The sequence below is a fragment of the Anarrhichthys ocellatus genome, unplaced genomic scaffold, assembly GCF_004355925.1.
Source record: "Anarrhichthys ocellatus isolate YVR2014 unplaced genomic scaffold, GSC_Weel_1.0 scaffold15, whole genome shotgun sequence".
Taxonomy (NCBI): Eukaryota; Metazoa; Chordata; class Actinopteri; order Perciformes; family Anarhichadidae; genus Anarrhichthys; species Anarrhichthys ocellatus.
In genome coordinates, this window is record NW_022280045.1 from 7,953,948 (window position 1) to 7,974,757 (window position 20,810).

At 38.8% G+C, this 20,810-nt stretch overlaps 2 protein-coding genes across 2 annotated transcripts in view; both read right to left on the reverse strand.

The window, feature by feature from the left end:
* The window catches only part of LOC116387636 (V-type proton ATPase subunit d 1-like), a 3,743-nt gene extending 1,913 nt beyond the window's left edge, over nt 1-1,830 (reverse strand). The window contains exons 1-3 of the mRNA XM_031854897.1: nt 1,675-1,830; nt 892-1,063; nt 421-599 (exon numbers count right to left, since the gene is read on the reverse strand). Coding sequence (XP_031710757.1) covers nt 421-599; nt 892-1,063; nt 1,675-1,795 — 472 coding nt within the window. The 5' untranslated portion in view covers nt 1,796-1,830. The remainder of the gene's footprint in view (nt 1-420; nt 600-891; nt 1,064-1,674) is intronic.
* A 1,178-nt stretch (nt 1,831-3,008) lies between these two features.
* asip2b (agouti signaling protein, nonagouti homolog (mouse) 2b) lies at nt 3,009-13,209 on the reverse strand. Its single transcript, XM_031855064.1, has 3 exons — nt 13,003-13,209; nt 3,835-3,908; nt 3,009-3,601 (listed from the first exon to the last, which is right to left on the reverse strand). The coding sequence occupies exons 1-3, from the start codon at nt 13,109-13,111 to the stop codon at nt 3,434-3,436; spliced, it is 351 nt and encodes a 116-aa protein (XP_031710924.1). The 5' UTR covers nt 13,112-13,209; the 3' UTR covers nt 3,009-3,433.
* Nucleotides 13,210-20,810: the final 7,601 nt, after the last annotated feature.

The following is a 20,810-nucleotide window of genomic DNA, read 5'->3' on the forward strand; positions in this document are numbered from 1 at the left end:
ATGTTCCCTTAGCCCTATGTTCCCTCAGCGGTATGTTCCCTTAGCCTCGAGTTCCTCATCCTTATGTTCCCTCAACGCTAAATTCTCTCTGCCATACGTATTCATAAAATAATTCACAGCCACCTAACGGTGTGAAGAAGCCCTTCAGTCAAAATATATGATAATGATTCTAATGTTCAAGTCAGTTAAGTTGACTAAACATGAGCTGTTTTTTCATCCGTCTTTTTTTCCGCTTCCATACTTCAAAGACTTTTCAGAGATGTTTCCTCCCCACCATAAAATAAAATCCACTCTCACTGTAAACTGGTTATGGTTAATTATGTTTAGTGACTTGCAACAACTCTGTGACTGGCATTAGTCCTGTTCATACTAAAGTTTACAGTCTTTGGAAGTTCAACACAGGTTGTTTGATGAACCTACCTAGTGGCGTGTCCACCAGGATGGCCGAGTAGAGCTCAGTCGGGGTACGAGCGATGCCCACTGCTGCCATTTGGTCAAAAGCTCCCAGTGGGTGACACCGCGGAAGGAGCTCTGCCACATCTCTCTGTTTCAGGGCCCCGGTGATCAGCATCACCACATTGTCGATCATGTAGCTGTAGCTATGGCAGAGAGCAGGGTAAATGTAAGTCCCTTTATTTTTCTGCATGGCATTTTATATTTAGCCATAAACATGCCTTTGTTTTTAAAAACTGGTAGCAGATGCAGTAAGTTTAGTGAAATGAGCTTTCTTTGAATGTGACGGACATTATAATGGAGGAAAGAAATGCATATGTACATAATCCACAGTTTTCTTTTAGCGATAATCAAGAAAAATGGATAGATAACTACAGGAAACAAATAAGTATTTCATGTGACCTTTGTGTAATTTATAACTTAACACATGAAGCGTACGTTATATAGTCAAGGAAGGTTGATAGTGGAGGCAGGGCATTGGAGCGAAGGCAGCTGAATTCAGTCACCAGGTTTTCTCTTAACTTGCTGTCCACCAGAGACACCGTCAGGTCCTCTTCAGATGAGGACAGCATCTTACCGTAGTCTGTGCACTGCAGATGCAGCTTCATGTCTGAGAAGGGGAGAGGAAAGACATTGCATCAAGGTTCTGTACTCGACCCCCCTTTTTACTCATCATCTCTGTTTTTCCACAGCAGCTTCCTATTAGGTTGCAGGAACAAAACAAAAAAAACAGCTGAATAGCTGAATACAGTATGTAATTCACACAGCTCTTTCTGACTTTTGACCAACTTGTTAAACACATTACAGCTGGTAAAAATGAACAAATCACATACGTATGGATTATATACACAAACACAGATGGTGTTGATTGCAATTATGTAGTCTTTCCAAGAACCACTTGGTCCAGTTTGGACAAACTAACAGAGTGGGAGAGTAAACATTCCTGAAGAAATATATAGTGCAGAACTTATCACAAACATCTCATTTGTCTTCATCAGCACTGACTTGCACTGTATGTGTCTCCCACAAAGGAATGTCTTGTTCCATGGTAAGCAAATTCAGATCTCCTTTGAAAATGGGATCAAAGTTAAGTAAGATGAGCCCCCGTCAACTCCACACAAACTTTTTTAAACAGTTCATACAGTTTATACATTTCTCAGAAAGCTAAATTCCCTAATGTAAAATGTGTCATAAAATGGCAGTGTGATACAACATTCTTACCCTCAAGTGTGTCACACTGAGCCAGATTGTGATAGTCGGAGCGAGTCAGGATTCCGGCTTTCAGTCCTCGAACCAGACCCTCCAGATAGCCATGATCCACGTTGAAACTGAGCTCTGCCATGATGCCAAGTGAGCTATCAACCAGCCTGGGTGCATTTAAAGTGATATTTCTCTGCCCAAATGGGTCTATCTTTGTTTGTTTTTTTACACTGACTTCTGCATTATCCCTCTCTGACTAACATTCATGCGGTTATTTTCCCTTCCTCTTTGACACCAAGAAATTCCATAGCTGCCCTAAAAGTGTCCAGTTCCTTCTCTCAACTACTTTTAATATAGATACCCAGGCTAATAATGTTTTTGTGTGTACTCTACTCTATGCCCAGGGGGAGAAATATCTCTTTTTTTAAAACAGTTTGAGTTTATAAATCATAAGCCATGATGTTCTTTGGCCCGACATCATGCAGGGGTAAAAGGAATGAAGCGAACTCATCTGTTTTATAACAGGCGGTAGATGAAAAATGACCTTAAATGCTCTTCCATAGTCAAATGCTCCCCATATTTATGGACAATGAATGTCAGTTCACACATTTTTACATGTGTGAGAATGGATCTGTTCATAATCAGGCAGAAGAACACAGATCATGTGGTTTTTGAAGATGGCATTTTTGAAATTTATCATGTTCCCTGCACACATTTATGTTAGACATAATCGCTGACCTTTCCTCGTGTCCTCTTGTCTATATACAGGTACATGACTATTTTTGATTCAAGCATTGATTGTGACATAATCAGACACAGTACATGTATTCAGCTCAGTGAATTTATATGGGTCCCTTCATCATGGATTACTATAATGTTAATATGGCTCTTTTCATCAAAACTTCGCTTGTCTTATTGGATTTTATTGGTCATGGTTTTTTAGGACTTTCTGAAGATATGATGATCTCTAGTGTGCATTATCTTGAAGCATTACACATAGTTGTCCTGGAAGAGAACACACATCGGCTTTAGTCCCTGTTTTTCCACACGACAGCGGCCAGCAAACATTTTATATAACTTCTTCTTTTTGTTGCTTTGTTTCGATGATTTCTCTCATATTTCCTAAACTAAACATGGTTTCCTCCCATAAATCCACATACAAGTGACATGTAATTCTACATTTATGTATGTATGCATTTTAGGACATTTCCACTCAAAAAACAACTAAGTAAAAGTACAAAGCACAAGGATAATATAGGTTTATGATATATTTATTTAATATCATAAACATAAACTAAGTTTAACTCATAAATCCGCATTGGGAATAATGAGCAATTCCACATTTTGGGATCTCAATGCATCTGTTCTCCAAGGAATATTTTACATAGGATCAGAAAAGTCAGACTTTTAATTTGTAGTTTACATGTGTTTGTCTACATACATGAAAAAGCAATGTCACTCATCCTTTGCTTCACCTACTGTACATACTGTATGTTGGGTATTTGGATATTCTGTATATACTTATGTGAATATTTTCATCTTTATCACTTAGAAGACTAAAGACAAAAAAAACACAGGATTCATTATTTCATCCTCTTCTCTCCTTTCATCCTTCAAGTGTTGAAGCCACAGACAATACAAATAACTTTTTTTTTCATGATTTCCCAAACGTCTTAGTATAAATGTTATCTGAACTGTGCATTTCTTTGTTTATATATGCCTGTCACTGTATAATGGAGGTGCTGGGTTGTATCTGTGCATGTGCGCGTTTGTGCTTCATCTACGTCTTCTTTAAGCACAGGGGGTTCATCCTCCAGCAGTGACAGATGGTGTTGAAGAGTCGACAGTGGCAGGAAGCGCAGGGGTCACAGCACGGGACATGGGTGGAGCAGCTCTCCATCAAGTGGCCACAGCGACGGGCAGGGGTCATGACGTTTGACTTGTTTTTCTGAAACAAAAAAAAAAGGAAAAGTAATCCCTCTGGACCCTATGGATTACAACTCACCAATTCAGATATATTCACACAGAAATGCAAACTTACACTGCCAGCTTCCCGAGAAATTGAGCCACACTCTTGTCATTTTAAGCATTCATAAGCATGCCTCACTGATACGTTTGTGAACACATGGTGGCCTTATTGAGATAAAAAGGCAGTTAAAGAGGCAAAAAAACAAAGCTTACAGGAGTGTGACTTTCCTGTGGTGGAGAAATCTTTCGTCTCGCAAACAGTCGTCTGGTCTTCGCTTGGCTCCAATCTACAGTTGGAAATAACAGAAGAATCAATGGTTAAAAACAATCCACATACATCCATTATTATACAGATTTTTTACTTTTTCTACTTTTTTCCAGTGGATGTCAATTCAGTTTTGAAGAAAAACAAAAACGTCACCATACCCTCTTGAGAAAGATATTCTGGTCACACATAAAAAAAATTTAAAAAAAGAAGCTTCATGTTTATCCTCCTCCTTTTGTTTGTCAAGACAACACTTAGCCTCAAAAGAGAAGTTAACATGCATACAATACTATACGAATATGTATCCCAGATGGGTGGTTATGGTCTGCCCTGGGGTCGTCTTACAGTCGGATGTCCCTAGCTACTGTGAAGGTGCACTAATTGTACTCTGAGCTTCTATTGGATGTCCAAACTCCTCGTTGTCCTCTGGGAATCTGCATCTTAATGTGGTGAACGGGTTTATGTGTCCCTAGGAGCTGTATTGTCGGGTTCAGTAAGCCTCTTTTTTTGCCTTGGAAGATCCTATGCACAAGGCAAAAAAAGAGCAATTCGAGAACCCGTATGACTCGACCACAAATTGAAAGATAACCCTGATAGGACATAAGCAAACCGGGATCCCCTCCGGGAGCAAGTGGTGGTGGCCTGGCAAGCATCCATGGGATAAGGTTGAGTTGCCACCATATGGACTCAACACCCACAGGGAGCAGGCTTAAGGTTCAGTGCATTGCCGGAGAACTTGGCGCTCTGACACCGATTTTAATAAACTGAAATTTATTTACTGTGAGTAATTTATTGCTAAAGTAGATCCATATTTCCCTCTAAACAAGCCAAGAAAGAAGCCTCACTGACAGCCGCGCAATTTGGGCGTCCGTTCATCTCCTTCAGAGACAAGTGATCACTCTGTCATCAGGTGGGCTGTAAGGCCTCATCTGGACGAGAGCAACGAGATATTCTGCTTTCCTGGCTTCTTTCTTTGGTCCATGGCCATCCTGACGTAAGCGTTTTCAACACTTAATCAAATAAGGTTGTACAAAACATATCCTGCCTCTCTGCGTCATTTGTCAGCCAGTTGGCAGGAGGATGTATTATTGATCATCATCTCTTCCCTCACACTCTTGCCTGATAACAGTGAGAATCAGATGGAAACGGTTTTGGCTCACATAGAAGAGCTGAAGTGAAATCCATTTTAAATGTGTTGAAAGATCGTTTTTTGAGATAATGATTTATGGTAATATCTGAACAACTGCTACTAGAATATCACAATAACAGGGAGGTGAATTTCCATGAAACGTGAAGACGTTTATGGTCCCCAGGGGATGAATACTAATGACACCCTAAGTTTCCCTCTAGCGCCACCAGCAGGTTAACATTTGTATTTTTGTGTGAAATGTCTGAAATCTGGTAAAGGTATCCATGTTGCCAAAAGTATAAGTTGTCATTACTTTGATGATCCTGACTTTTCATCCAGCGCTTGATGAAAAGGTCAAAATTATAATACGTCCAACATTTTGGTACAAGACTAACAACCATAGACTGTGTAAAATATAGCGTAGTCTCCGTGACGTCACCCATGGGTTTCTGAGGAGCCTTCTGAAGCTCAAAGTGGGCGGCCGTGGCCCCAGCCATCCAGACAGTGACGACACACTGACTCTCAAGATGAGCAAAAAGGTGGATCACCGGTGGAGCTGAGTCGGGCCCAGGTGAAGCAGCAGAGCAAACAGTTAGCAGCTAGCAACCCGAAACGTCACCCACCTGTCACTCAAAACGGCCACACCCTCAGTTATGCTTAACTTCAAGCCTTGATATGATTTTAACGGGTGAGTTGTGTAAAAATCCACCCGTAAAGTTGTCATGAACGGGGAAATTAGCCATAGAAACCAAAGACGATTTGTGTACCAGGCTGTAGAAATGTTTATTTCTGCTGTAAAACATTTTCACATGGGGCTCTAAGTGGTCCCTTAAAGCCCCATGTCCAGATGTCCTAGATCATCAGATCCAGATTTATTGGCCTGATAAGTAACAACATCTGAATGCGATTAGTAGACAGTGAGACAATAGTACAAAAGGATACAATAATAAATATGGAATGATTAACAAGTTGCTTTACATGAGGTAGTTGGATTTGGCACTAGTGTATACAGCGTGCTTATATTCATATTGACGGTGATATTTACATGTTGAAGAAAAACAGTGTGTAACTATAGAAAGATATAATTTACAGGTACAGTAAAGTACAGTGGATGTTACAGGGTTATAGACAGTGTATGACAGATTTTTGTGTCTGGTTGTTTTGGTGTCTAGTGTTCCGTAGCAGCTGAAACATTTTGTGTCCGGTGCGTGAAGAGTCTGCAGTGATGTTTCCTGCCAGTTTCCTGACTCTGAAGTTCTGAATGGAGGGCATACTGGCACCAATGATTTTCACTGCAGTCCTGGCGGTCCAGAAATAGATCTGAGGCGGGATGAAGTTCTTAAACTGGTGCAGGAGGTACATCCTCTGCTGGGCCTTTCTCCTGATGTTTCTATGTAGAAAGTCAAGGTTGGCCGTTGTGTTCTGCAAACTTCACTAGGACGGTTGCAGGACACCATCCACTGACCTGTTCACCTGGTAACTGCCGGGGGTCCAGCATGGGTCCTGTGATGTCCTTCAGGTGGGTAAACAACAGTGTTTCATGATCACAAACATCAGGGCAATGGGCCTGCAGTCATTTAATGCTGTGATGGACGGTTTTTCTTGAGGACCAGGACGTTTGTGAAGTCTTTAAAGCAGAAGGGGACTCCAGTGATCTGTTGGTCTGTATGAAAATGGGGGCCATCTGGTCAGCACAGACTTACAGACAGGAGGTGGACATATGTCTGGGCCTGGTGCCCCTCTGATTATCTGTCTTTAAGGTGTCTGGAGGTGAAGGCAGCTCCAAACGTTGGAAATGTATCATGACAATCAATGGTTCTTTTTTTGTACATCTTAACAGTAACTAACCGCACTGAGAACAGTATGTACAATAAGTACAGTGTGTTTCTTTTTCTCTCCTGAATTAATCCGCCATGCCAGATCATCTGCACAGATTAGCATAATATATTAGAATATTTGAATTTGAAGCATTATCAGCTAAAATAAATAGTAGATAAGACTGTCAGTGTTCCAAAATATAAAAAAATGATTTGGCTTTACGCCTCCTCTCTGCTGGCCATTCTTTGGATCATCACGAAAACAAGCTTCATCAAAGTCAAACTACTCACCTCAGACACTGGCACCTTAAATTCTTTGTACGAATCCTTCATAAACTGGGCTAGATGCTATGCAAGTTCACAAAGGCAACAAATCATAAACCCTCCTTCTTGGCTCAGACATCTTTCTCTCTGCCCTATAACTGACGGCTGCTGCTCCTTGCCGTCCAATCCTTTATATAGTCTTTGGCCAGATGTTTAGGCTTCATCCGTTATTTTGAAGAAAATACCCTCAGCTTGGTGGTGTCTCATGCCTCTCTTCCTGCTGATGCTGATCCACGTGCATATCTTCCTTTTTTTAGATATCTCCATTTGACTTCTTAAAATACAAACTGTAAACCCGAATAAGTTACCAGAACTCAAACAAATTGAGGCAATCGATTGCCTCAATTTTTTTGAGTTCTCCAGAAGTTTTTTTTAATTTTCCAGAACTTAAAAGCTTGGATGACTTGCTACTTGTACCTTTTGATAACAGTTAAATTAAAGTGCTCAGTTAATATGACTTACAGTTTTCTGTTAAGGCAACTCAATTATTCTCAGTTATTATGACTTAAAATTTCAAGTTTTCAAACCACTAGAATAAGTTCACAGAACTTTAAAAAATAAGTACACAACCACATTATTTCATGTTAACCAAACTCAATGTTTATTAGTTTGTGTTTTCATTGTTTTAAGTACACATTAGTCAAACATGTTGAATTTGTTTACTTAAAAAGATGTGACTCGAAACTTAACATTTACGAGGCAATTGATTGCCTCAATTATATTGAGTTTAACTAACTCAATATGAACAGTAGTAATAGAAGTGGTAGAAGAAGTAGTAGAAGTGGTAGTAAACCTGACAGTGTCAATGATGACAGAGATTCTCACAGGGTGGTAGTGAACTGGACTTGTGTCATGGTCACTGATGACAGTAAGGAGGCCCACTGCAACACCATCAAGCTCATCAGACTCATCCTGAATGAATGAAAAAGAGATACTAATCACAAACTAACACATGGAACAGAACGGATGACATATAATGTATCTTTCTTTAACCAAGTCCAATTGAAAACCAATACCTCTTTTACAAGGGCGACCTGGGTCTCATTGTAAGAGGTGAAAAACATAAGATCCATATTCTGCACACACGAATCAGAGAATCTAAGTGGTGTGAGATAGACTGAAACCACGCTAAAGGACATTTACAGGAAAATGTTTTAATGAACATCTTATCATTTGCCAATACAGTTCCTTTGTAGTGAGGAGAAAGAAAACAGACCATACATGAAAACTGTATGGGTAGACTAAACAAAGGTAAGTCCTAAAAGATATTAGTATTTTGATGAACTGTTTACATAATACACAGTAGAATCTGTTAGTGACTTAAGGAGACCCACTGTGCAGGTTCTGAAAAATCCAGAAACGTCCTCGTGCAGATACACAGGAAGGGCGTGGAGAACAGTAGTGCGCTTGGTGTGGATGTCATGGATTTCCTATTCAGATAAAAATAGAATTGTACATACTGAAGAGTTTACTGAGCAAAGCTGATTATAAACAGTCCAATCAGAACATATGTCCACAAATAACCTGTTCACATCTTTAATGCTATCAGACAAATGGCAAACAAAAAGTGGACTAATTGCAAAATTCACAAAGCTCATTTGAGTCATTGAACCTGTTCGAAGTTCCACCGGTTCAACCTATGAAGTGTGGTATAATCTATTTACCTGTTCATCGTGGATTTTTAAAATTTCAGCCAGAGCATCTGCTGTCTTCCCAGTTTTTGATGCCTTCTGTCTGAATAAGGTCATCAGTCGAGGAAGATGACGATCAAGCTCAGCATAGAATGTGTTGGGCAGGTTCTGATTCGTAATCCGCTGGAACTCTGCATACAACTACATTGAAATAACAGCAGGAGGAGAATACAGCAATACTTAAAAAAACAGTTCAATTTGAAGAATCTAGCACACATTTATAAAGCAGAAAATAGCAGCCAAATGAGTAAGAATCACAATTTTCACTTAAAAAGAGAGAGTTGATCCATATTACCTCAGACTCTATTTTGAGAGCAGGCCAGAGGTCCATGAGCTCGTTCACTGGTGGGCAGGACATCACTCTGGTCTGTCGGCATAGGGGAAATGTGGTCTCCATCATCTTTCTAATGAAGGGCAGGTTCTTCTCAGTCTGAAATGTGCAAATGCAATCAATGTAGAGGCATGGAAGAGGGCTGATTCTGGAATAGTGGCTGTGCTGCAGCCTATAGTGTCTAAATAACTGTATTCTGGAGGTGAAAGAAGCTGCGCACAACTTACACTTCCAGATCATTTTGGAACCAGCGACCTAAAAGGCAAAGAAAAAAATAACAAAGTTTAGACCCTTATCTAAAACTTTTAAAACAGAAAAGATGGTATTTATGAACAGAACACATTCATGAATTGTTGACTTGAATACGGCAAAATGTTTTATTTTGATCAAACAGGCAAATAGAAGATGAGCAATATATTGCTTTAGATAGATGCAAATGCTATGCCATATTCCAATTATTATTCATCACAGTTTGTCTTTTTTTTTTCTTCAAACAATATGTTTCTGTGCAGTTCTTTGATATTTCTTACTTAGGCACTCTTCCCACAACACGTGTGATTCCCATGCAACAACCTGTGATGTCCTGACACCCAGGTTAGGAACCACTGGTATAATGCACTGACATAAACATAGTTGTCAATAAATAATTTGTTGGTGGCATATCTGAACATTTCATTTATGCAGCTTACATGCAAGTCTCAATAACACCACCGTAAATTACTAGCTATTTAGTATTTACCATGCAGGGTCTAACAATAACGTGCTATTTTATTTGCCACGGTATACATGTCTTGAATAACTTACTTAGCTTGAAAAAACCTGTTGTCAGAAGTTTGGTGGCGTTAGCTCAGAACAATAGTGTAGCCTAATCTTTATCTGCAACTGTGCAGAAATTCCAGGTTTACACAAAAATTAATGAACAGAATGACGTGCAATAAAACAAAAGAAATGCCACAGAGACGCGAGTGACGGCAAGTTTGATGCAGAAACACCGGGCGCTACTCCTGGACCAGCCGAGAAGCACGGGAGGCCAGTATTTGACTTAACTAGCTTGTTTGACTGAAAAGAAGACTGCGATTTTAAGATTCACCGTTAAGTAACGTTAGCTAGCGTACGTTTGTTAGCCGCCTTTTTCTCAGTCAAACAAGCTAGTTTAGTGCTCCTCGGCTGTTCCGAGATGCACCGTCAAGTAACGTTAGCTAGCGCTAACCTACGTTCGTTAGCTAGAGTAGTTAGCTAACGAACGTAGCTTAGCTAACGTTAAACCGCAGTTTTTAGCTAACGTTACTTAATGGTGCATCTCTGAACAGCCGAGGACAGTATTCCACTAGTGTTAAACTAGCTTGTTTGACTGAGAAAAAGGCGGCTAACGTTAGCCAACGTTAGCCGACGTTAGCCGCCACTAACATCTGCATCTCCAAGTTCAAACCAGCCACCACTGAAGTAGAGAGACAGACACAGGCAGAGAAGACTGAAGTCTCAGCGAGTGGAGCAGATGTAGTAACGTCGCTCGCTAAACAAAGTCTGGAAAATTATTTCAATTAAATTATTGTTTTACTTTTTCAAGGTTTGGCAACTGGCTGATTGTAACATAACTTAACTTCACTGGCCCGTTGTAACTTTTTACTGGCTCTTAATGTTGATCCCTGTGATGGCATAATAGCTCATACATTACATATATCAACTTATATATAAACACATATGATTTCACTCACCTTTAAAACAGTCTGAGCCCACGATGCCACCCAAGCCTGGTCCGAAATGGGTACAGGACAGGAGGAAAGTCAACTTCGCCCGCCAAATCCCCATAATGCACTTTGATTATGGTCGCAAAAAGCTACAGAGAATGTGGACTTGCAGTGTAGGAACTCAGTTTGATCTTAAAAATTATCCTGTTAAGTAAAAAGAAAAAATATAAAGGCTACATTAAACTGATGACAATAAAAATACAAAAAATAAATGAAATAAATACATTTTGTCTTCCACTAATGTCTAATGCATTTCAGACCATTTGCTCCAATCAAATTGTTACTGTTTTAATATGCTATGATTGCAATTTATTTGTTATGATCGATTTTACTTATTTGGTGAAGCACTTTGAGATTTTATTGTATTTTAGCATGTAAATTGGGTTTATTTTTAAATCATCCCTATTTGAAACAATAGAAATAACAGGACTTTATCATTCTTAGCATGTAATTACTTAATTATATTAAGTTGTACTTAAGTTATGTTTTTAAGTTATGCTTACTTATACACAAAATAGTTCCATTTAATCAAAAATTATTAGTTAAAATTACTCAAAAGGAAGAACATGTTATACCAACTTGTCATAATTAAGTTAGTAGAACTTTTTCTAAAACTTTGAGTATACACTACTTAATCTATTTGATTACTTTGGACGTTCGGGTTTACAGTGCATATTCTGGGAAACCAACATCTGTCTTCTTCACAAATTGTAATGAAACATTAGATTTTCACTACACAATATTGTGGCCAAAATAATTTTACAATGACAATATCATCGCGACATCTATATAAAATTTTAAAATAATTTTAATGTTATCAGTCATATTTTGTCTCTTTTATAGCAAATTAATTACACTCATAATACGAGGGTGGTAAAGTGTAAAACAGGTGTTGGAGATCAAACACACAGCTGAGAGAGAGTGAATACTGGACCCACATTCACCAGGTGGCCAGAGAAACACTACTACGACATTGAAGTTCTGCATCTACTGTGTATCAACCATTTGAAAACACTTTTGCTACATTAGCTATAGCGTTATGTTACTTTAAAAAGGAACAAGTCCTGATCCAACTGTAAACAAACAGTTTACCGGCAGCACAGCATTTCCAATCTCAGGACTGCACATAATCATCAAACTAATTGACAGGTGTTTTCAGTGTACAAATGAACAGAAGACAATTACACAATATAAGTTTTAGAAGTTTCTGTGGCTGTTGAAGGTTTGGCATTAAAGTTTGCAATAAAGTGGGTTTATTACACAGGAATATGTATGTGTGTTTTTTTTACTTTTAATTCAAACTCCTGGTAAAAATGATGGATTGGGGCTTTAAGTGTGAAAGACTCTGCACATTTCATGCTCATACTGTATTAAAACTACTCCCTCACTAAAGAAAACAAGCTGAATCAAACCAAAATGAAACCATGCTTTAGCCAAATTAAAGCTGTCACAAAGAATCTGAATACTGATGATCGGTCAGTCCAACGATTTGCTTTCAAAAATTTTTGCTTCAAAAAAGTATAAAAACATTGGTTTATTATAACAATATGCATGATTATATAATAAAATATTCATGAATTAAATAATGTATACAGCTATAGCAATAAAAGCTGGAAACCAAAAGATTTCAACATATCTAAGTTTTTGGGTGTTGATAACTTTGACAAAAAATAATCGGACTCATATGTTTGCATTAGTGAGGAATTTAAACTTCATTACAAAGCCTCCTCTGAACAGATTAATTGTGATAATTGTATGCGTTATTTCTTACGAAATTATATTTTTAAATAGAAATTTAACCATGAGCAATAACTAACCTCCGACTCTTCTTAATTATTTGGCCTATTTGATGTTATTACTGATTACTTTGCAAAACAAGTGTTTGTAATGTATGCATTTTAAAATGGCACCCATACAGTCGCAGGTATTAATTTAACTAGTTATGCTCCTTTATATTACGAGCTGCATGCACGGTGCAGCATTTTAACGCCCGTTTAGCGACTCACGGCGCTAAATGAAGCGAATCAAATCAGTTTGAATGATTCACATGATTTAAAAAAAAGGTGCAATACTCACCTACGTTATTCTCACTCTTCTTCACATCTTGCTTCATGTCCTCTGCCCAGGACAGCGGGAACGCAAGTAGGAGAAAGCACAACAAGTGTCTGCCGGCTACCTTCCTCATGATGATGATGATGATGAGTCCTAAAAATCTGTCTCACGTCAATTGAATGAATCCAAGACTACCAGGCGCAACTGGGGGAATAATCTGTGTTTGTACTTCTTCTACTTTAAAGCCTCTCTGTGAGGAGGTACCTCTCCCTATGACGTATGGGTGGGTGACGAACGACAAAGACCGAAACGCGGCACCTCACGTGACGGGCTCGACGCACGACAAGAGATGAATTGCCCTGGCAACAGACATTAGATGGGGCAAACGTAATAACGTAGGGATTTAGTGATTTTGGGGCACGAGGCAAACTGACCCATCGTGCTTTATATTCTCAGATGTTCACTGACTGAGAACCCTTTGGTGGTAAGAAGTACTCACATCCTTTACTTGAGTAAAAGTATTCTACCAACACCACACCGTGAACAAAAGCCTGCAAGTAAAAGTCCTGCATCTAAAACCTCACTTAACCTTACTTTGAAGTATGTCAGTATTATCAGCAAAATGTATAAATATGTAAAACTATAAGTAGTCATTGTGCAGTAAAATGATCCAAGTCAGTGTTTAACTATATTATATGTTGGAATAATATCACTGCTGCATTATGAGATTTACTGATATAGATGCTTACGGTTGTGCTAATTTCAACTCCAGTTCATACTGATTTAAATCTAAAGCAATGCATCATATTCTATAATATCATATTGTAGTGAAGGCCCACATTTCCCAACATTCCTAGTACTAATATTCATATAATGGATATTAGTACATATGATGGATATTAGTACAGGGCTGACATAGCTGAGAGACTCCTCCCTCCTCTAATTTCATGCCGTACACCACACTGTTAGCAGTGGGATTCTTCTGGAGTCAGCATGTACAAGTTGGACATTACGCAAAAGATCAGCACAGACTTACCTCTCAACGGCCCACAGAATAAGGCCCACAGTGAAATGATCCTGAATGATCCTTTAAAGGCCCTGCACACGCACAGGTGTTTTCACTTATTCAGGTTGATTAGACTTCTGCTCATGTTATAGTTGGGTGAAGCTATGCTGGATTCACTCAAATCAATATATTAGGTCTAATCAGGAAAAATAAGTGAATACACCTGTTTGGGTGGACATGGATGGATTGGGTCTTTAAAGCAGATTCAGTATTGCCTTCTTTGTTATGGACGTGTACTTGTACACTCAAAGTGCTTTTACACTATATGTCATTCACCCATTTATACAGCATGTGTAGGCACAGCAACGGGAGCAATTTGGGATTAAGTGTCTTGCCCAAGGACACATCGACATGGACTAGGGGAGCCAGAGATCTAACCACCGATCCTCTGAATGAAGGACGACTCGCTCTATCACTGAATGGAAAAACATTTTGACATGTGACAGTGAGAAAAGCACAGATGTAAATATTACAAAAAGCTTGCATGTAGCAGCTTCATTTTCAGTGTCCTGGTATTGCAAAGTGCATGCTTGCTCACGGTGACACTGTGCTGGATCTAAATTGAACGGAGCCATTCTTAATGTTAGTAACACTTTGTAAAAATGACTGCTGTGAAACAGACCTGTTATCAGGCTGGTCTATTTCCAGATTGACAAAAGTCAACCCTTTATTAGACTTAATTTGATACTGAACTAGAAAGGTGTACTCAGTAGAGTGCAGATCTCCACTGCTGTGTAATGACGCAACCAATGGGTTGTAAAGCATCGTACAACACACTTCATTCACATTTTCAAAAAGCGACAATGTCTGCAAGCAATTGGCTCAGTTAGCTGATAGCCAAACACACCACAAACTCTATATCAACACTAGCAGCCCCTGCAGGCTGGGGTCTGGTTAAGCGTAGTGACTAAGGAGTCAGCGAGCAGTCGATGGCTGTCTGAAACAGGCAATAAAAGGTGTTTTCAGAAAGTGTGAGTTACTGCAACCAAGAGAGGTCCTTGAGCATGCAGCCATAAGTGGCCCCCCAAAATATAATGCAGTTTGCTGCAGCAGAATGCAACATTAGACACAGAGTTGCACACTCACTCACGGACGCCTGCACCCACTCATTGCATGATCAGAGATAATAATGAAAAAAATACTGACCCTATTATTTTATGTGTATTTGTCTTGCGTTTCGTTTCTATGAACAATTTTAGCTTCCTTTCTAAAGCAGTACTTTTGATAATACTGGACTCAAAGAAGAACGTGTCATGATATAAGGAAAAAGTGCCTTGTATTTGTTTCCTGTTGTTATCAACATAAAAATCATTGGGAAATACATGACCCATTAGAGTCAATGTAGTTAGAATAGTATAGAGTTCTATTATAAGTTTTGTTTTTTTGTAACCCACACAGTTGACAGTGTTCAACACTAAACTATTCCCCCTTAGGTGCAGCTTTGGAACACATACAGCAAACCATCGTTCTGTGGGCACATGATTCTATTTGTTTCAAAGCTCCTCATTGGAGGATAAATTACCGCCACAGCAGGATAGAATGATCCAATGGACGCATATAAATAAATAAAGTAATCTGACTCCTGTGCAGTTTTTGTTGGACCTGTACTTTATTTACCTTACTTTATCATTTCTCACTGATGTTGATGAAACTGGAGGTCAGGTTCAGGTTTACAAAATCCACAGTTAAGCTATTGTTTGTCTTACTCTGCAAAAGTTATTTCAAGGAATTTGAGGCATCTCGCCAACTCCAAAATGCGAATCAGGTGATGGGATGGATAAAATACTTGGTATTTTTATTGGATACTTACATACATAAATACATAGGTACATAAATAGCAGGCACATGGTTTTATATCCTCTTCTTATGTAATCCAACCCTCATCACATTAAGAGTGTTTGAAGTGAAATGAAAGGTCTATAATAGCTTAATGCTCCCTTTGAAAATAAGAGAAAACTAAATCAGATTTATGTTTACAGTCTGAACAATTATGATCCCGAATCTTATTTAACTTCTTCTGATCACCCTGGTGAGTCTTTCACATCTGGCAATTTTATGCAAACCTTTGAAAAGTGTAGAGACAATAACTTACTTTAATGCAAGAATCTCCTCTTTATTTGATGGACTTTTGGAGACTTAACTATCCAGCTGTCATAGTTGCATTGTGTAGTTTTACTTTCTGAAAATGAAAAATGCTTTAGTCACATACGTAGCCTATGGTCATTCTGCAGGATGTTGGTGCAGGATGCAGGATGATTCACAAACATTCCTAGGTATCCATTGGGAATTCAAAATGCTTTATTACTCCACATAAATCAACTGCCAGGACAGGTTTCAGGACTTCACTTCGGGACATTCACTTTGAAGATTTATGCAAATGTTAGTAGACAATTCTGATTGGTTAATGTTCTGTATACTGACAAACCCTTCAATTTGCTGTTGAATCTTGTTAAAAGCCACTTAAGATCAATGTTTCAGAGGAAAGACAACCGCTAATAAAATCAATCTAATTGCAAGTCATATGGACGGAGTAGTGGAACTGAAGGAAAATAAGATTAGTGGTGCAATATTAGAAACACAAACAGTACAAGGTCATTACTGTCGACCCACTATCAATCCAAAATCTCTCCTGTAAGGGTGCCTGGTGTGCTGCTTTTGACAATTATCCAATAAATGCCTCTCTCTGTGTCAACACCCAAATCCCCAGAAGCACCAGTCCCAATTTCACAGCCCATTACCAAACAGTGGACTGAGTGACCTTTAAGCTTTTGGGGAAGATGTGGCACCAACAAAGTTCTAGATGAATGTGAGATTCTGGAAAATGCCAAAATATAAAAAATATGTATAATTTTTGTCTTACCATCATAGACAGTGCCCCCTCCAGTGTATAGGCTGGTTTCACAAAGAAACACTGCGACTATGTAATAGCTATTTGACTTCCATTAGACGTCTAAATCCATCTGTTGCACAAAGCTGTCCAGTTCTTTATAATTTTCGGACTAATATTCAATGACTTCTGGGTAAATTAAGACTTGTTTCAAACTAAGAAACATGGCTGCTCAGCTCTGTTCATTCCAGCAGATAATGTTTATTTGTTCAGCAATGAGTGTCATTGCATTTAAAGCACAAAATTGCGAGCCATGTTTTCCCCTTTTCTTCCCTTTTTCTGCGCTAGCCTGACAGAAACCTTACTATTTGTGAATCTATCAAACTTTCCTGGCAACAAACGTAAGCCTAACATTACCTGAGCAGTCAAAAATATCTTACATGCATCTGTAAGAAAACCTCCAGTGCCTCCAAAGCTCCAGGTTCATTGTGTGCTTTACTGATATATTGCAAATGTCTTTGAGAACATGAACTAAAGCAAGCAATAAACTGAATGATAAGAGTCCCTGAGGGGCCTTGTGTCAAAATATAACATTTCAGCTGATATCATGCTTACATAGAACGTACTCCTAAATAAATGTATTTTAAATCAAATGATCACATTTAAAAAAAATAAAAACAGCAGTCCCAAGGAAGAATATTAATCAAGAATATTAGTGTTTGTCCTTTTCTTGGGCCAAAGTTCAAAATTTAATGAATCTGGCATGCAACTGTGTGACTCAAAGGTGTTCTCGCCCAAAAATCTATCAATAACTGGATTGTGAGCAGTGATGCATGATTTATGTCCACATCAAGTCCCCTTGTTTTATTTCCCCAACATTGTCTTATTTCTCCATTATTAGAACTTTCAACCTCTGAGCTGTTGAAAGCAAAAAATAAACATTTTGAAAACCTTTCTGTCTGTACTCTTGAACTCCCTTGGACACATGTAAATGAAGTAAGTGATCTGTATCTATATATCTATCTATATGTCTTGGATGTCTTGTCTTATTGATGTTCATGTGAGATGAAACCCTGTCGAGTAATCTGTAAACAGCTGTTCCATGTTTGTTGTTCAGCTCTTTATACATCTTGGGATTCTGACACCTTTTGGGCATCATTTTAGGGAAATGACATACTTGTGTTTCCACTGACTGATTCCAAGTCGGCTGATTACAAGTAGGAGATGAATTTGCCTTTTATGAAGAAATCCATAACTGTGTTCAATCATTATGGCCCTAACTTTTCCCTCATGGTCAGCTGGCAGAAAGCTGTACTTCTGATGTTCTGGCGTAGAGCAAGTGTGGGATTCACTTCACAGCAGAACATTTTTCTCCAAGGTGCTATAATAGATGGATCAACAATGGACTAAATCTAAGTGATTCTTTTATTCACACTGTTCGTGGTTTCTTCACCTATGACAGTGTCATTGTTTTCACAAGTGTGTGTATGTCAAGTCAAGTCCAACTCTGAAACTTTGTGCTTCAAGTCCTAAATAAGTAATTATCTTTCTGTGTGCTGGTCTGCACCTTTATGCTTGTGCAAATTAAATTTGCTGCTTTGGGATTGATTTAAAATATTGCCTCATGCCAAGAACATGTGATTCACTGCAGAGTTTTTACAATATAATCTTTCATCTTTGGCCGTTGGGAGTTATTCCAAGTCAAAAGGCTCAAGTCAAAGTGAAGTCACGAGTCATTCTAAGTGAAAGTAGAGTTGCATCTGTCTTTATCAAAAGTCCTCAAAACACCCATTTCAACATGAGTGGATTTATGGTGGGATTGTTATTATTTATCTGAGGAGAACACAATGTATGAATAAAAATATAAAGCAGTAAGGCTCTCCGACATTCTGTATTGCTTTCAAATATTTATCCGTGCAACACACATGCATGTCATGATTTACTTGTGTGTCCTGTGTTATGGGAAGTAACCTCTTTGAATGTACCCATTTTTACATCAATAATATCCATTTTCATTCATTTATGAACCCCCTTGACTTTAATAGCTCATACGTTTTTCAGCAAGATTTCTGCTCATGTTCAAAACGTTCTGCACATTCAAAACATTTCCACCATAGCTGTGTTTTCTGAGATGTCGAGACCAAAGTTGTAATAATTTGAGGAAAAAGCCGTAATATTACGGGAATACGGTCGTGATTTAATGCGAATAAAGTCATAATATTTCAAGAACAAAATGACCTGCTCTATAGTGTGCTTTGCAAGTCTCTTCATCTGAGGTGGAAAACCGAAACTGAAAGCACTTCTGATCAGACATGAATCATATGATGTGGCCTATTTTCCACACAGATGTTAACTTCACAGCTGCTTCCCTCAGCCTTTCAGTAGGAAGCATCTTTAACAATATGTTTATTATTCTTCCTTTTTTAGATGTTTATTATTTTTCATATCTTGGTTAGGCAGTGGGACTACTGTCAGCTTCCCTAGACTTTTTATTCTGACATGTTCTTTTCATTCAACTCCGTTTCATTGTACAATTTAAATAGAATGTTGTACAAATGCATTCAGTGTGCCAGCACAAGTCTCTGCCCACATCTGTTATTTGTTCTGTGACTCAAATAGAATGAATGAAGTGAAACAAAGTGGCTCTTCAGTCCGATGTATGAATGTTATTCACATTTTGAGGGGTAAAAATCTCGGCCCAACTGTGCTCAAGGTTTAGAGAGATGTCCTTTTGTTTGAAGAGCACATGAAAGCCCTGGAGGCAAATGTCTTCCATATGCGTGTGACGAGAACAGAACATCAAGTTCCCTTTGATCCCTTTGATTCAGGTGCTGCTGCTTTATCCTTGGAAACTGATAACACACTGCCACCTTCTGGTCATATTTGTCTTTCCAAACTCATAGCAACATCATTAATAACAAGGTTCATTGCTGCTGTTAGTTGACAAGGACTCTTGAAGCTCTCCGAAGAAAGTGACAGGGATCTGTGGGAGAGGAAATCATTTCAATACAGTGTACAGTACATGTGATAATACCTCTTCTATGTCTGTGCAAAAGACACACAGAAGATTGACTTCCTTCTTCAGGGAGGACAACCACTCCTTCTGAAGTGGTTGTCCTTCTCCTCCAGTGTCTTCTTTAGAGTGTAAACTTCTCCCTGATTTTCAAGGCATTCCCTCTGAAGATGATGGTTCCTCCAGAGTCTCACAAAAGCCTGTACAACAGACAACGGTTATCAGATTTCTTGACCTTAAGCCCTTGAGATAATATTTTTGTGAAGAAAGTGACATCGCCCTACTTTCCTCCAGACTGTCAAATGAACTAGGTGAGTCAACCAAACACAGAGAGTGTCTGACAGCTTCACTGAGAAGCACATAGATTGCCTCTCCTCCAGAAGATCCTCACCGGTTGTCTTCGAACCAGCCCTTAGGGGGCAGGGCTCAACGAATGCGGGGAAACAACTTTTTAAGTTGCAGCGAAGCAATGAAGGAATGGCTGAGAAAAACAGAAAATATAATAAGTATGCAACACTGTCATATTAGTGAGAGTGAAAGGTCGTTTATGATGATGAAAGCACTCACACTGACAAGCGGAATGAAGATTAATGTCATGTGTATTGGATTAATTACAATGTTTGGAGGCTGCAGATTTTATCACCCGGCAGATCTGCCCTTTCCCCACAAAGGTTCGTCTTTTCACACCACGATGCTGCATAAATAACATTTTAGAGTGACAGAGGTGCATGAGTGTTTCCCACCTTGTCAATGAGACTGCAGAAGTCAGTGTTCCTTCTAAAGACCACCCAGCTGTCTCTTAAAAACCTGCCACACTGAGGCCAATGCAGGCACCAACAATGAGCTGTAATATCAGAGATCACCTGTACAGTCTCTGTAGTGAGCTGTTCTGAGTGTCTTAGCAAGTTAATACACAAATAGAACAT